The 15,657-nt window shown below is 36.7% G+C and overlaps 3 protein-coding genes across 6 annotated transcripts in view; 2 read left to right on the top strand and 1 right to left on the bottom strand.

Annotated features, from left to right (window-relative positions):
• The window catches only part of LOC106869421 (ubiquitin-conjugating enzyme E2 U), an 8,243-nt gene extending 4,918 nt beyond the window's left edge, over positions 1 to 3,325 (top strand). For all 3 annotated transcript variants that reach the window (XM_052971358.1, XM_014915153.2, XM_014915152.2), the window contains 3 exons: positions 764 to 852; positions 1,446 to 1,572; positions 3,137 to 3,325. In XM_052971358.1, the coding sequence (XP_052827318.1) occupies positions 764 to 852; positions 1,446 to 1,572; positions 3,137 to 3,309 (389 nt within the window). In that variant the 3' untranslated portion in view covers positions 3,310 to 3,325. The remainder of the gene's footprint in view (positions 1 to 763; positions 853 to 1,445; positions 1,573 to 3,136) is intronic.
• A 2,543-nt stretch (positions 3,326 to 5,868) lies between these two features.
• LOC128248933 (zinc finger protein 429-like) lies at positions 5,869 to 11,066 on the top strand. The gene is made up of 2 exons (XM_052971356.1): positions 5,869 to 5,952; positions 8,799 to 11,066. Exon 2 carries the CDS (start codon positions 9,145 to 9,147, stop codon positions 10,417 to 10,419), a length of 1,275 nt encoding a protein of 424 aa, XP_052827316.1. The 5' UTR covers positions 5,869 to 5,952; positions 8,799 to 9,144; the 3' UTR covers positions 10,420 to 11,066.
• Positions 11,067 to 11,369: 303 nt separating this feature from the next.
• Positions 11,370 to 15,657, bottom strand: part of LOC106869397 (adrenodoxin-like protein 1, mitochondrial) — a 12,450-nt gene continuing 8,162 nt past the window's right edge. For both annotated transcript variants that reach the window (XM_014915120.2, XM_052971357.1), the window contains 4 exons: positions 13,976 to 14,082; positions 13,358 to 13,445; positions 12,680 to 12,732; positions 11,370 to 11,575 (listed from right to left, as the gene is read on the bottom strand). In XM_014915120.2, coding sequence (XP_014770606.1) covers positions 11,472 to 11,575; positions 12,680 to 12,732; positions 13,358 to 13,445; positions 13,976 to 14,082 — 352 coding nt within the window. In that variant the 3' untranslated portion in view covers positions 11,370 to 11,471. The remainder of the gene's footprint in view (positions 11,576 to 12,679; positions 12,733 to 13,357; positions 13,446 to 13,975; positions 14,083 to 15,657) is intronic.

Raw genomic sequence — 15,657 nt, 5'->3', positions numbered from 1 at the left:
GGGGCTTAATGACTTGGTCAAAAAGGGAAGGGAGTCACCAGTGACCCTTTTTTGGTGTTTTCGAAACTGGTGGGAGGGAAGGAGACAGTTATTATCAGACTGGGTATCTGATCCAAATGTTTACATCAGAATGGACTCTGCTAAAGGCACCCACAGACCAGGTGACATCAAACTGAGCTATGGATTAAACCTACCATCCAAGAACAGGAACAGTCCTCCCAGTGGCCTTCCATTCTCTCTTTGTCAACCAAATTTCACTTCATTAATTAATTTATCATTATCGTTATTATTGATAAAGTAGCAAGCCAGCAGAATCGTTAAGGAAAAATGCTCAGTGATATTTCGTATGTCTTTACATTCTGAATTCAAAATCTGCCTAGATGGACTTAGCCTTTCATCCCTTTGGGGTTGATAAAATAAGTACCAGTTGAGTACTGGGGGGTCGGTGAAATTGACTTATCTCCCCTCCCACAATTGCTGGCCTTGTGCCAAAATTATTGCTAAGGCAGTGAGTTGGCAGAACCGTTAGCATGCCAGGCAAAAATGCTTAGTGATATTTCATTGTTCTTTACATTCTGAGTTCAAATTCCATCGAGATCAGCTTTGCTTTTCATCCTTTTTGGGTTGATGAAACGAGTACCAGTTGAGCACTGGGGTTGATATAATCAATTATACCCCACCCCCAGAATTTCAGGCCTTGTGCTTATAGCAGAAAGGATTGTTGTTGTTGTTGTTAATTCTTGATTCCAATGTTTCATTTCAGTTGATCCTGCAAATGGAAAGGTTCAGTTGGATTTTGGTTTAATAGAAAAGAAGGGACTCTACGTTTTAAACATCCTTTTATATGTTCAAGTAATGTGTCTCATTTCATATTTTCCTTTTATTTAAATAAGTTGGTCAGAGAAGAAAGTGTAGTAGATGCGACCCTTTTTTTTTAATTTGGTGGCTTCCATGGCTGGTTTCAGATGGGGATTGAACCCAAAGCCATAATGGTTTCATTTGATTTGATATGAGGTCAGTTTATACCACACAGAGTGGAGCTAGAATCTCATGAATGAATGTCCTTATTTGAATGATTTTGGGTTTTAAAATAGCCATGAGTGGATGAGAATTCAGTGTGGTGAAACACCAACCTAACTACACTAAAGTGACAAACTCTTTTCCATCACTCTACATGTCTTCCAACAACTACCTACAAATGAGCCAATTTTGTTGAGTACAGATTGCAAATGCAAAGAGTTTGTCAGTGGAAGTGTTGTTTATTGAATTTCCTTGATTGAAGAGTGGTGACTAAGGTGATTGGGAAAAGAATGGGAGAGACTATTTTGGTAAACAGCCAGAAGACCCAGTTATGGTTTATGAATTTGCAGGTTGAATGGCAAGCAAATTTTTCAGAGAATCTAACTTAAAATTTTCATTCAATGCTTTGCTGTTTGTTATTGCAGAACCTACTTTCAAACCCTGTTTTGGAGAATGCCGTAAACTCTTCTGCGAAACAGATGCTTTTATACCTGCCCCATGCTTACAAACAAATTGCTACTGACTGCGTGATGAATAGTCAGACAATTGAAGGTGAGCAGCAAAAATCTTGATAATTTCTGTTGCATTTAAGGAGTAAACTAAAGATAGAACACGGTTCAATTGGTAGATCATCAGTTTTAATGTGAGAGTTGTGAGTTCAAACCCATTTAACAAGACCGTGTTCTTCATTTCTTCATTTCTTCATGACCTAAGCTAGTATCAGCTAGTGTTTTTTTTTGTTTTTTCTTTTCTTTTTTTTTTTGTGCAGTTGTTCCATGCATATATGAGACATAAGGTGTCATTTTCGTGACCCATTCAAGTGAACTGTACAGCCTGTCAGTTATTATTCCAGTACTTACACAGCATGGGTTATGAATAAATAAATATACATGTGGTAAGAAGTTTGCTTCCCAACCACATGGTTCCAGGTTCAGTTCCACTGTGTGGCACCTTGGGGAAGTGTCTTCTACCATAGACTTGGGCCAACCAAAGCCTTTAGAGTGGATTTGATTGATGGAAACTGAAAGAAGCCCATCACACAAAAACACATATCATCACCATTTAGCATCTGTTTTCCATGCTGACATTGGTTTCTGATTTGGCTTGGTTTCAATGGCTGGATGCTCTTCCTAACACCAACCACTCCTAGAGTGTAGTAGGTGTTTTTTGCATGTCAGTGGCATGGGTGCCTTTTATGTGTCACTAGCGCTGGCCACGACTACAAGTTCACTTGGCTTGATGTGTCTTCTCAAGCACAGCAAAACAACAAAGGTCTCAATCACTTGTCATTACCTCCATGAAAATCTCTGAGTGTGTGTGTGGTGTGTGTTTGTGTGTGTGTTTGTTGCCCACTGCTGCTCAACAACTGGTGTGCTTACATCCCCATAACGAAGCTGTTCGGCAAAAGAGACTGAGAAATGAAGTACTAGGCTTCCAAAAAAGAGAAGAAAGAAAATAAGTCCTGGGATTGATCCATTCAACTAAAAATTCTTGTAAGACTATGTAAATGAGTTCATGTTTATGCATATGTGTCCTGTGCCTATGCTTGTACATATGCATGTCTATGTTTGAATAAATAGCCTTTAGCTACTATCATTGGCATTTGGAAAGGGAGGGATGAGTGAAATCTAATGAAATTTTAAACAAGAGCACTCAGAGAGTGCAAACCTCTGCCAAGGCAACACCAACATCCTCTCAACGATTAGCCAGAGATGATTTTTAAAATGAGAATATCTGAAATAAACTCGACTGTTCTCACAAACGAGAATACTAAAAATGAACCTGACTGCTCTCAAACATTAAGTAAAAAAACAGGAAAAATAATCCAGAATCTTTGTCTGGTTCCAGATCAATCTGAAAATCTAATCAGTTCATGCCAGTTACAAGGCCAAACATCCCTGAAAGTTTCATCCAAATCCATCCAGCGGTTCTTGAGATACCTTGTCCACGGACAGACAAACAAACAAACGCAACTGAAACAATACCTCCACCTTCAGTAAGGCGTAGGTAATAATAAATTACAATGCTTTGTATATCGTTCACATTGAATTAGCTTTGTTTTCTTCTTTTTATCTTTTCTTTCTTACTTGCTTTTTTTTTATGTTTTGTTTTCCAGGTAAACATTTCAACAAAATAGAAGTACCCACCATAAAAAGCGAAAACTACTTAGATAAATCAAAAGAGAAAGTTAATAATAAATCTTATTACACCTCTGCTAAAATATCATTTGAAAAATACCATTTAGATTGGTCTAATCTTGCCACATGTAAAGTTACATATAAAAAGTAAAACCATGTAGAATTTTTGTTGTTGCTGTTTTGCTCTTATTTATGTCTTTTCCATAAATACTGGTTTCAAATTTTGGCACAAGGCCAACAATTTTGGGGGAGGGAATAGTTGATTATATTGACCCCAGTGTTTAATTGATACTTATTTTATTGACCCCAAAAGGATGAAAGCCAAAGTCAACCTTGATTGAATTTGAACTCAGAGTGTAAAGATAAATGAAGTGCCATTAAACACTTTGACCAGCATGCTAGCACTTGTGCCAGGTCACCACTTTTTTCTTCATAAACATTAAATTCCAGAAATGTTCATAAAAAAGATAATTTCCAGTAGACCTTAAGTTGTTGGGTTTTTTTCAACTAGGTACAAAGGCTGATATCATGAGATCAAAGGCTATAATTAAGAGAATGAAGACTATGTCAGATACTCACTAGAAGTTATCATTAGTTTCTCCTACTAAGGCAATTTAATTATTGATAAAAGTGTTTATTTTTTAACTACTTTGTTAATGGAGAAAGGCAGTGTCCAAGCCCCAATTTTTTTGTATCCTGGTTCTCTACAACCAATGACTAGAAGAGAGAAAGTAATCCTCAAACTGAGAGTCCTGCTCCGACTACTTGTAACAAAGTGAACCTCACTAAAGGCAACCAAGTAACAGGGGCAATGGATTAAGTCTACCATCCAAGAATTCAGAACACAAAGAGCCACAGCAAATACTACAACCTGTGTTGTCTCATGCTATATTCTGCTAATGATTCACTGCTCTAGATTGGTAGCTAATACGATTGATCTTCAAATGATGAAAAGCAAAGTTACCTGCAACAGGATATGAAATCAGGGTGCAAAGGGCCAGAACAAATCTTGCAAATGATTTTGTCTTAAGCTCTAATGTTTCTGCTAATTTGCAGCCAAGTTGTGTTAAAAACATCAAAGTCAGAAGGATAAAGGAGTGGAATACATTTAGGGACAGCTATGTAAAGGACAAACAGAATGATACTGAATGGCAGAGAAACTTGATTGATGAATGATAACAAATTGGCAAATCTCTAGTCATCACCTACATTTCCCTACCTTCCCTCCCTCTGATGTATATTTATTACCCCTAGATCCTTGTTTATAAGTCATTATAAACCCTCACCCCAACCCATTTCCAACCATCCCTCACTCTCCCTATACACCCTTGCAACCTTTATACACTCACACTTCCTGTTCCTCTGTCCCTACTCACTTCATCTTGTGGGCTCTCCCTGACAACTCTTCATCACAATTTTCTATCTCCCTTCCCAACTCCACCCTGATTACCTCTCATCCACCCTTCTATGATGTCAGCAGTCATGTAACTCCTTCCTTTACTATAAAGAAACCATTTCTGATTTGGCATCTTCTCTCACACTTTAACCCCTCATCTCCTAGCATAAAGCTACTTCCCTCTACTGTAGCCCCACTCAGTTGAAAGGGGTCTAATTCTTGTGAGATGCATGTAGTACTGGGGTCACAAAAAAAAAAGCACCTAGTATGTTCTGTAAAATGCTTAGTGTTCGGAAGGGCATCCAGTCTTAGAAACCATACCAAAGCAGACATTGGAGCATGATGCAGATGTTGGACCCATATGATCCTGTTAAACCAACCAACCCATACCAGCATGGAAGGTGAACGCCAAAAGATGATGATGAGGAGGAGGAGGATAATTAGACGAAGAAACTGAATGGAATATGTTTTGTAAAATGTGATAATGTAATTTCCATCCAATGTAAATGAAATGAAAGGTCAGCTGAACATTATATATTCCAATTTATGCAGAATAGTGACCTTGATATTGGCATCTGAAAAAAAAAGGTGATGAAAGTGTGTTGTAATGTGCAGACGGTAGGTACCAATTCTCCAGACAGGCGTATTGCAATATGGAGAAAATTGATACAAACAGAAATATTAGCAACATCAATAACCTCACAAGTCTCCAACCCCATGTTGGGTTCCACGCCACCACCATTAAGTGCCGAGGAGTAACAACAGTTCCCCCCCCTCCCCGAAGAGGACCAAGTGGGTCCAGCCTCGTCATTTGTCCGAGTATCTGCATGCAATAGGACTACAGGGGATAACGCAATCACCTCCACCAACATCTTCAAACATTAATGTCTACAGCCATGATGACCACCGTCACCGGCACCTGTTCCGTCAGGGTTAACCTAGGTCTGTACAACACCCTTATAGCCGGACTGCTTATTAAAAACCATCAAGGCGTTGATGGAATATAATCACCACCACCATCGTCCCTACCTCTATCTGATCCCCACTACACCTGTCACCATCACTATAACAAAAGTAGTTGATAGACATATAACAAGCCTAAAATAACCTGTAACGATACTTTTGAAAACTAGGTTATTATCACCAGATGGTAACCATGGTGATCTAAATCAAAATATATTATTGTAGTATATTTTATTATTTTATTGATTTTTTTTTCAAGATTTATTTTATTGTTTCGTTTGTCCTCCCTCCCTCCCCCGTGACATGTTTTGTGGTTTTATTTATTAGAGAAGTTACATTATTTCCGTTTCCGCTTTTGCCATCTTGTGTTGAGAGTCGAATATTTGATGTTTATAGAAGCATGTTTCACCGTTAAACACTTTTATGCTAGAACAAGTAAGTTTTATAACATATATTTTAAAATAAATAAAAGTCTGTCAGCATCTGTAGGTAAAAATATTTAGTTCTTGCTCGTCAGACAATATTATATTCTCAAGCTCGCTTTACGAAATAACTCAAACAGATGGTAAAACTTTACCAACAGATTTAACCAAGGCGTGGAGGCCCTTTTGTAGTTGTTGCCCCTCATCACATTTCCATTCAGTGTTTAGACAGTGGAGTATAAATATTGTCGTATGTAAATACAAGTATTACCCCACGTTTCAAAATTAAATTTCATTTCATTTTGAATATGTGAAACAAATATATCCTTGTGTATGTAAAAGGAAGGAAAACAGTTTGATATTTTCTCTGTTAAGTATTTTATGCATAGCGATATTCCGAATTCATTACGTTCTGAGTTCAGATTCTGTCGGGATCAACTTTTCCATTTTTCCCTCCAGGGTCGATAAAATAAAGTATCTGTCGATTATTGGGATCGAAGGCTTCGATTAAGCTCCCCTCAAAATTGCTATACTTCTGCTAAAATTTGAAATCATTTTATGACGCAGCATGGCCGAATGATAAAGCAGTTCTCTTCATAATCACTAGACTGCGGATTGGATCTCACGACATGTTTATCTTCTGCACTTCATTGTTTTAACGTCCACTTTTCTGTGTTCGTATGTGTCGGACGGCATTCGTTGAAGAAGAATTTCTATAGCTGGATGTCCCTCCTGTTGCCGCATTACATGTATAACGATGTCGTTTGTTAACTATCATGCGATGTTAAGACAAAGAAACACAACCACACACATATGCATATATGTGTGTGTATACGACGGGCTTCCTTTAGTTTCCATTTACGAAAAGCATTCAGAAGGCTTTGGTCGGTCTGAGGCTATAATAGATGCCCACTGTGCAGTGTAATAGGATCGAACCAGAAACCAAATAGTTGAAAAGCAAACTTCTTGATCACACACCCTCCTCTGTACAGAGTGTCTTTTACCTTTGTGAGCGAACTTTGTTAGACAGAAACTGTGTGGAAGCCTGGTGGATGGACCAGTACAGCCTTGTCATATTGATTGTACCTGAGAATTATATTAAGGCTTGTGAAATATTCAACCACATCAATGCTAATTCAATGAGCAGGTATTCCACTTGAGTGAACAACTGAATCTTCATTATCAAACAAAATTTAAACTGGCCTTATCCAGTGCAAATGTTCTACCTGTTTTACGTTCAAACTGGCCCCTTACACCTACCCTACAAATCGTAGCAGTTTTCAGTGACACTGCTATGCTTGTCACTGGGTGTGACTATCATGTATTACCATGCCAGATACTTCAAACATCTCAGATAAAGCAACTATCTCTGATGGACCTGTAGTCTGCACAGTTGCTAGTCCATCTGTAGAGTGAACATGAGATGCTGAACTATCATTTGTGCCATGTTTTCCTGCACTGAGGTCGCCCTTCTTTGTTCTATTCATTCTTCACATTTCATAATAGCACTTCTCTTGTGTGATTTCAGTTCTTTCTAACACAGTGTTGCAATCTTGTACACCTGATGTCTCAGATCCTCATGTTGCAGAATCTGCAGCTAATTATACCTGATGTCTAGTTTCCCTTCTTATGACTTCATAATGCTCTCTTACAAACTTTAAGTATGTCTTTTACCTGTTACAGCAGCTCTATCTATCTATCTATCTGTGTGTGTGTATACGCTCACATATACACATTTGGATACATATTGCAGTAATTTTTTGCTACGACAGACCATATTTTATTGACTCCTCCACTTTCATATGTCGTATGTCTAATCACTTAATCAAAGTTGATCAATTATACATCTGATGTATATTCATAAAATACACCTACAATAAAATTATTGTGAATGAGCTGCAACAATTATGAGGTAATGAAGGATAGAAATCGAGTCATTTTTTACAAATTCAGTTGTCATTCACTGAAGGAGATTTATATAATGTACTTTTTTTAATATTTTACTTCATTCATTCAATCATTTTTTCGTCATTCATCAATATAATGTTCTTTTAGATTAATCTCTTAGAAATTTGTAGCATCCTTGAAAACAACCGACATTTGGTCATAAGGTTATTCAGCTGAGACTAGCCTAGGTCTAAACAAGAATGAGCCAATGATGGAGTTTCTACATGGTCACTGGACTTGTAAGAAATAGCAGCTAAATCTACTTTGAATTACACCTTAACGTCTAGATATTCCATATCTCAGAGATAGACAAGATGGTCATGGCAGGAAGGCTTCTTTTATTATAAGTCTTTTCTGTCAGAGTTGACAAGGAGTTAAACAACAGTAAAGAATGTTATCATCCAATATTTTAGAGTTTAACATATAATGATATTAACATGATCTGAAAGTATATCTTGTATTCAACAAATGTGTTGACATTACACAAAGTTGGTTGGTCGATGCCCCCACCCCCACTCCGGATGGCAGTCAATTCCAGCTCCCCTGCCCCGACTGGCTCCTGTGCCGGTAGCATGTAAAAAGCATCATCCAAACATGGCCGATGCTAGTGCTGCTTGACTAGCTCCCATGCCAGTGGCATGTAAGAAGCACCCACTACACTCTCAGAGTGGTTGGTGTTAGGAAGGGCATCCAACTGTAGAAACATTGCCAGATCAGATTGGAGCCTGGTGCAGCCTCCTGGCTTGCCAGTCCCTTGTGCCTGCATAGAAAACGGAACTAAAAAAAAGTGTGATGTAATTTTTTAGTTAGTTATAAATCAGTTGTTTGGTGAAGGTATCTTATCAGTTTAGAGATGTAAAATTTCCACTTTTCTAAGTATTTTCTGTATTTTATAATGTTTCTCTATTTCAGACTGTTGAATGACATTCAGATGAAAGAATTCTTTGCTTCAACTGCATCCTTTATTCTCATTTGTTAAAGACCAAATGAAAATGTTATACAAAACAAATATAAACATATTTATATAAATCTATGGTAGAATTATTGTGAAATATTTCTCTTGGATTGAGATTAATAGCAAAATTTCTCTACTCCACTGTGTGGAATATGTGCAAGATGATTTTGCATTCTAATTATATTTTGCCAAACAAAAGAATTTGCTGCATTCCAGATGGAATCATAGCAGAAGAATGATTTGTTGGAAATAAAATATAAAAAAACCAAAACTTCTAAATATTGTGATAAGAGCAGAAGAATTATGGAAAATGAATTGTGTGAGAACCAAATTGAACTTAAAACAGAGTCTAAAAATATTCCTGATAAGCTGAAAGAGATAGGAATAACATCTTACCACTGTGATATATGCAAAATACCGTTCTCTGAAAGAGGTAACCCCACCACTCACAAATGTATTCATGTAGGAGAAAGAATATATCGTTGTGACATTTGCAGCAAATCATACTCTCAAATGAATTATTTAACTCGACACAAACGTACTCATAAAGTTGGGAAACCACACAACTGTGATACCTGTGGTAAGTCATTCTCTCGAAGTGATAGCTTGACCAAACACAAACGTGTTCATACAGGAGAGAAACCATATCACTGTGACGTCTGTGGTAAATCATTCTCTTGTGGAAGCACCTTAACTATTCACAAACGTATTCATACAGGAGAAAAACCATATCACTGTGATATCTGTGGTTTATCATTCTCACAAAGTATTCGTTTAGCTATACACAAACGCATTCATACAGGAGAAAAACCATATCACTGTGATATCTGTGGTAAAACATTCTCTGAAAAAGGTGTCTTAAATATTCATAAACGTATTCATACAGGAGAGAAGCCATATCACTGTGATATTTGTGGCAAATCATTCTCTCATGGAAGTACCTTAACTTCCCACAAGTATATTCATACAGGACTGAAGCCATATCACTGTGATATCTGTGGCAGATCATTCTCTCAAGTTGGTCAAGTAACTATACATAAACGTATTCATACAGGAGTATACCCATATCAGTGTGATATCTGTGGTAAATCAGTCTCTCGGAGTGATCAGTTAAGTGAACATAAACGGACTCATACAGGAGAGAAACCATATCACTGTGATATCTGTGGTAAATCATTTACGGTATCAAGCAGCTTAACTATACACAAACGCATTCATACAGGAGAGAAGCCGTATCACTGTGACATTTGTAGTGAGTCATTCGCTCGAAATGATCATTTAACTGAACACAGATACATTCATACAGGAGAAAAGCCGTATCAGTGTGATATCTGTGGTAAAACATTATCAGGGAGTAGTGGTTTAACTAAACACAAACGCATTCATACTGGAGAGAAGCCGTATCACTGTGATATCTGTGGCAAATCATTCTCACTAAATCAACACCTAATTAAACACATACGTATTCATACAGGAGAGAAGCCATTTCACTGTAATATCTGCAGTAGATCATTTGCTCAGTCAAGCCAGTTAAATAAACACAAATGCATTCGTACAAGACAGAAATCTTCTCACTAATGTCTCTGCTAAAACATTCTTTGGACATCAAATGCATTCTGAAAGGAGAAACCACAACAATGTGATGTTTGTCAGTTATTTTCTAAAAGAAGTCAATTCACTACACATGTGCATTCATACAGAAGAGCAACCATATTAATGTCAAAAGCTATTCTGTGGGGAAAAGGGCCACACCATTAATAGAGAGTATTATGTCAATTTGCTAAGGCAATTACAAAAGGCTATCAAGACCAAATGCCCAGGAAAACTGACAAAAGGGGTTTCATTTCATCTGGAAAATGCTCCTACACATGAGTCCTTGGATTCAATGATTGCTGTATGTGATTGTGACTTTGAACTGGTTGATCAATCTCCCTATTTTCCTGATATGATCCCATTTGACTGTCGGTGATGATGAAGATGATATATAACAGGTTGATTTAGCTCCTCATGTTACTTAAAGTTTATAATGAGATGAAAAAAACATGACCATGAAACTTTAAGCAACACAAGAGGCTAAGTTAACCTGTTACTAAGTATAGATAATCACCATCATCATCGTCATCTTAAGGTTCACTTTTCCATGCTTGCACAGGTAGGATGGAATTTTCAAGTTAATAAATAGAACTCCAGCTATGTGTTGAGTGCTACTTTTCTTTGTTTGCCAACTCGTGTGTGTGTATATTCATTGAGCTTTTAGTTTCCGTTCTACCAAATCTACTCACAAAGCTTAGGTCAGCCCAGGGTTACAGCAGAAGTCATTTACCCAAAGCGCTGTGCAATGGAACTGAACCAGAATGCATGGGGTTAGGAACCAAACTTTTGGACCTCACAGTCATGCCTATGCCTGATGGAGAAAATAATGGTCATGGCAACAGTAGTCAAAGTGTTATTGATAGAAATGTGGCAAAGGCAACAAAGAAATAAAAACATTCAGTTCAATATATTTTTTTTAAAAATAAACAAAAAACTGTATTTACAAATATTTATAAATAAATAAACAAATCTGTCGTTACAATTGTGTAAAAAAAATTAAGTTTTTCATTTGTTATAAACCATCAATATAGTTATTATCAATGGGGCGTAGGTTCATGGCCATCAACGTAGAAGTTTCGTGTAGCTGGAGGTAGAGTAAGTTCAAGGCCTTCCATTTCTTTAGTCAAAATAATTTGACAACCTGAAAGAAGAAAAGGTGGTAATAATAATACTTTCTATTATAGGCACAAGGCCTGAAAGGTTGGAAGGAAAGGACTAATCAATTAGATCAACCCCAGTGCTCAACGGGCACCTTATTTTATGAACCCCAAAATGATGAATGAAAGACATAGTTGATCTCAGAATATAAAGAGTGCAATATGAAATAAAGAAACAGATTGATTTTGTTTATTGAACTCGACAATATTTCAAAAATACATCTGTCTTCTTCAGGTTCAAAATAAGACCAGAATAATGAAAAATGCACAGAAATGTAGAAATTCAAATATTCAACTGGACTATCCTGTGTTCCTTCTTAAACAAAAGAGACATCATGTCTTGCTGAGGTGGGTGGATCTTCTCAAGAACCTCATATCTCAAGATATATCAGTCAACTGTGATCTCCTCCATGAGGCACAACATCCATGATATATATATATATATATATATATATATATGTATTGGTTGATTTTCTGTAATACATTACATCTTTCATTTGGTCCCTTTAATCATTTGTTTTAGGAATAATATATATGCTGTGTATAACATTATTCCTTCAATTTCATCCCATAGATCAACCCATTAACATTCAGGTAACTCTGAAAGGTGACGCTTGTTTATTCACATTGTTTTCAAGTAATTATGCATTATCTCATAGCTTCAAGATTTTAATGATGTGATTGTTTACTTTTAGAATGACATTGTAGGGTTTACATACAAACAGGTAGGATATTTGGGACAGATATGGTTGGTTTAAATGCTAAAGGGTCAAGTGTTACATGTGTAGATCATAGCAGAACAATGACATAGACAAGACTCACATGCTTCTATTTCTGCTATTTGGTCACCAACTCCACTGATTCATCATCTTCCTTATCACAATTATTTCTAACATAGGGTCACCCAGTTTGGTGCAGGGTATAGTTGACAACATCAGCTCCAGTATTTGTCTTGTGCTTTATTTTATTTGCCACAAAGGGATGAAAGCTAAAGTCGACCTCAGCAGGAGTTGAACTCCGAATATAAAGAGCAATAACTAAATATTGTCTGACAATTTAATGAATTTACCATATAATAAATGTCTTACCAAGTCTGGAATTTTCTTTCAAAAACGGTGCCATATCTAACATGTCGTCTTCTCTGAAGAAAGAAAATTAGAAATCAAGAATCTACAATGTAAAACTCTTCTTTCGTTGTTCAAATATTTAAATGTCTGAGATGAGTTGTTGCTGATAACTTGATGAGAGAACCAATTGAACAAAATGTTTCTAACACAGGCACAAGGCCAAAAATTTAAGGGAGGAGGTTAACCAATTAAATTGACTCTAATACTTCACTGGTACTCTATTTTATCAATCCAAGAGTTGATCTCAGCAGATTAGAATCTAAGATATATATATAAAGGTGGAACAAATACTGCAGATCTTTACCGTCACTACTACAAATGACTCTCTAGATGGCCTTGTGAGTGTAAGTCCTGGGGTTGATTTGTTCGATTAAAACTCCCTTCAATACGATGCCCCAGCATGGCCAGACTGAAACAAGTAAAAGATAAAGATCATGGCAGCCACTCCCACTGCTCATCATTTTCTAATTAATTTTTCTTTTAAAGTAACAAATATATAATTTAATGACTATGATAATTATTTTACTAAGTAACTGAAAAATTTTGAATTGCTCTGAAAGGGAATTCTAAGCACAGAGTGAGAGTATCACAGCCAGGAATAGAAGAAAGACGGGGATAAGTGATGAAAGGGTCGCTTACTCTTCTTTCGGTTCTTCTAGTTTGTCAAGATAGTCTTCATTCACATACACATGACAAGTTGAACATGCCAACGATGCTTCACAGGCACCTACAATTAAAGAGAGAATTCAGAATTAAAACATTTTTGTACTCTGTAAGGATTTTATCCTATACATGCTTTTCTATCAGTATTTACATGCTGAAAAAAATATATCTTTCTACTTCTACTACAATACATTTCAGCACTTTAAAAACAAACTTATGTTTGTTTACATCTGACGTAATTTCTATTCGATCTAGCGTTTCTAGATGAGTTTATAAATTCTAAATTGCAGAAGAATTTGTCAGTAAAATAGTTTAGCTTAAAGAGTAAAGAATTTTGACTGGAAATTGAAGGGATGAGTTTGAGTCTCATGGCTGGTTGCTGACAAATTTTTCTGCTCTGTAAGGATTTTATCCTATATATGCTGTTCTACCAGTACTTATGTGTTGAAAAATATATCTTTTTACTTGTATTAAAAGAATTACTTAGCAGCACTAACTTGGAAAGGGATTTAATTTGATGTTGTGATATACGGAAACTAAGATAATTGCACCTTGACAGATATATAAAAACATGATATATAAATATTACCATACCTTCAAGGGGAATGTTATATCTGTGAGCAAGATATAGAATATTATCACCAATTTTCCCTCTTATATGATGTTTTTCACCATCTTTATCAATAAACACAACGTTGACACTGAAAGGGTAAAATAACGAGGTGAGAGGTTTGCAGGAAGCAAATTAACAGAAGAAAATTGGATATAAAAGAAATCAGACAGGATAGTCAAGAGAGAAGATAATGCTGGTATGGACATGTTATGTGTATGGAATAAACCAGTTGTATGTAGAAGTGTTAAGTGCTTCAAGTGGATGAAGACTGAAAGACATGGGACAAAGTGGAAGAGACTGATCTCATGAAGGTGATAACAAAGAACTGCAGCTCAGAGCAAAGCACTATGCTGGAGAGGACCAGCCTGACCTGTTCAAAAATAGGAAAATGGTCATAAAATTGAAGTGTGTGTGTTGTGAGGGTGGTACATTTTTTGCTAATATATATCATCAAGGCAAGAAAACATCAAGAACATTGAAAAACAGCTATTTCGCAAATGAAATTTTTAAAGACATTTGTTCTTCAATGAGTTACAGGCACTCCCTTGTTACTTTTGCACTTAGAAATACATTGATCTGGTGGTTGGCCAGTTTGAAACCTGCAACCAACAACACCACTATTGACCAGTGTCTGTTGGCATGGGTTGGACAGTTTGACCAGGGCTGGTAAGCTGGAAGCCTGCACCAGACTCCAGTCTGATTTGGCATGGCTGGATGCCCTTCCTAATACCAACCACTCCAAGAGTAGAGGAGTAAACATGATTGTAGGGTGTAAGACCTGTTTGTGTGTTTAAGAAGTTTGCTTCACAACTATCATAGTCTTGGATTCAATTTTGCTGCACGATCAAAAGATGCCATGCAGTGGGAGTAAATCAAAGTCTTGTGAGTGAAATTTGACAGACAGAATCGGTGTGGAGGTTTTTCAGTGAGAACATTCCTGTTTTTGAGTGATCGCTTGATCCTTGGGTACAATTTGAGGAATCCACTACTTGGTTGTAAGAATTCAAGCCAAGTTACCTGTGATGACTTCCTTTTTATTTTCTGTCACTATTCTCAAAGACCCTGAAAAAAACCCCAAGAAAACTGCCATTCCTTCTTTTAATTTAAGCCATGGAAAAAATTTAAATAGTGGGAGCTTGGTGCAGCCTTCTGGCTTGCAGTCCTCAGTCCAACCTATGCCAGCATGGAAGGCAGATGTTAAACGATGATGATGATGTGGAAGATATAGAGATGGTACACAGCTTAGTAATGAGCCTAAGGTTGAAGAGTGAAGACTTACTAATCAGGTAAATGTTTTTTACTGGCTGAAGGTGTATGCTGGAGAGGAGGAGATGGATTTGATGTAAAATGTGGGTGTGCATACCTGCATTCATTCTACAGTGTTTATCTAGGTAAATGTTTAAACATTATGAAAAACTGGTTTCAGGTAAGATTTGTATGAAAAGACAGTTATTCAACAAAGGAATTACACTGTGTAACACGATTTGGGTAGCAGCTGTTTTCCTATTTGCTTACCTTTAGAAAACATGAAAAATGGTTAATATTTCCTTCAAACTTTACTTTTGTTACATTTTATTCAAACCCCAAAGAATCTCTCTCAACACATGGCTCCTACTACTCCTGCTCACGATCAGAGACGCACGTGTTGTCAGCCATTAAGCTC

This window comes from Octopus bimaculoides, chromosome 10 (genome assembly GCF_001194135.2).
Source record: "Octopus bimaculoides isolate UCB-OBI-ISO-001 chromosome 10, ASM119413v2, whole genome shotgun sequence".
In the NCBI taxonomy this organism is placed as follows: domain Eukaryota; kingdom Metazoa; phylum Mollusca; class Cephalopoda; order Octopoda; family Octopodidae; genus Octopus; species Octopus bimaculoides.
The sequence above is the reverse complement of the archived record's forward strand: the minus strand, read 5'-3'. Positions and strand labels throughout refer to the sequence as shown.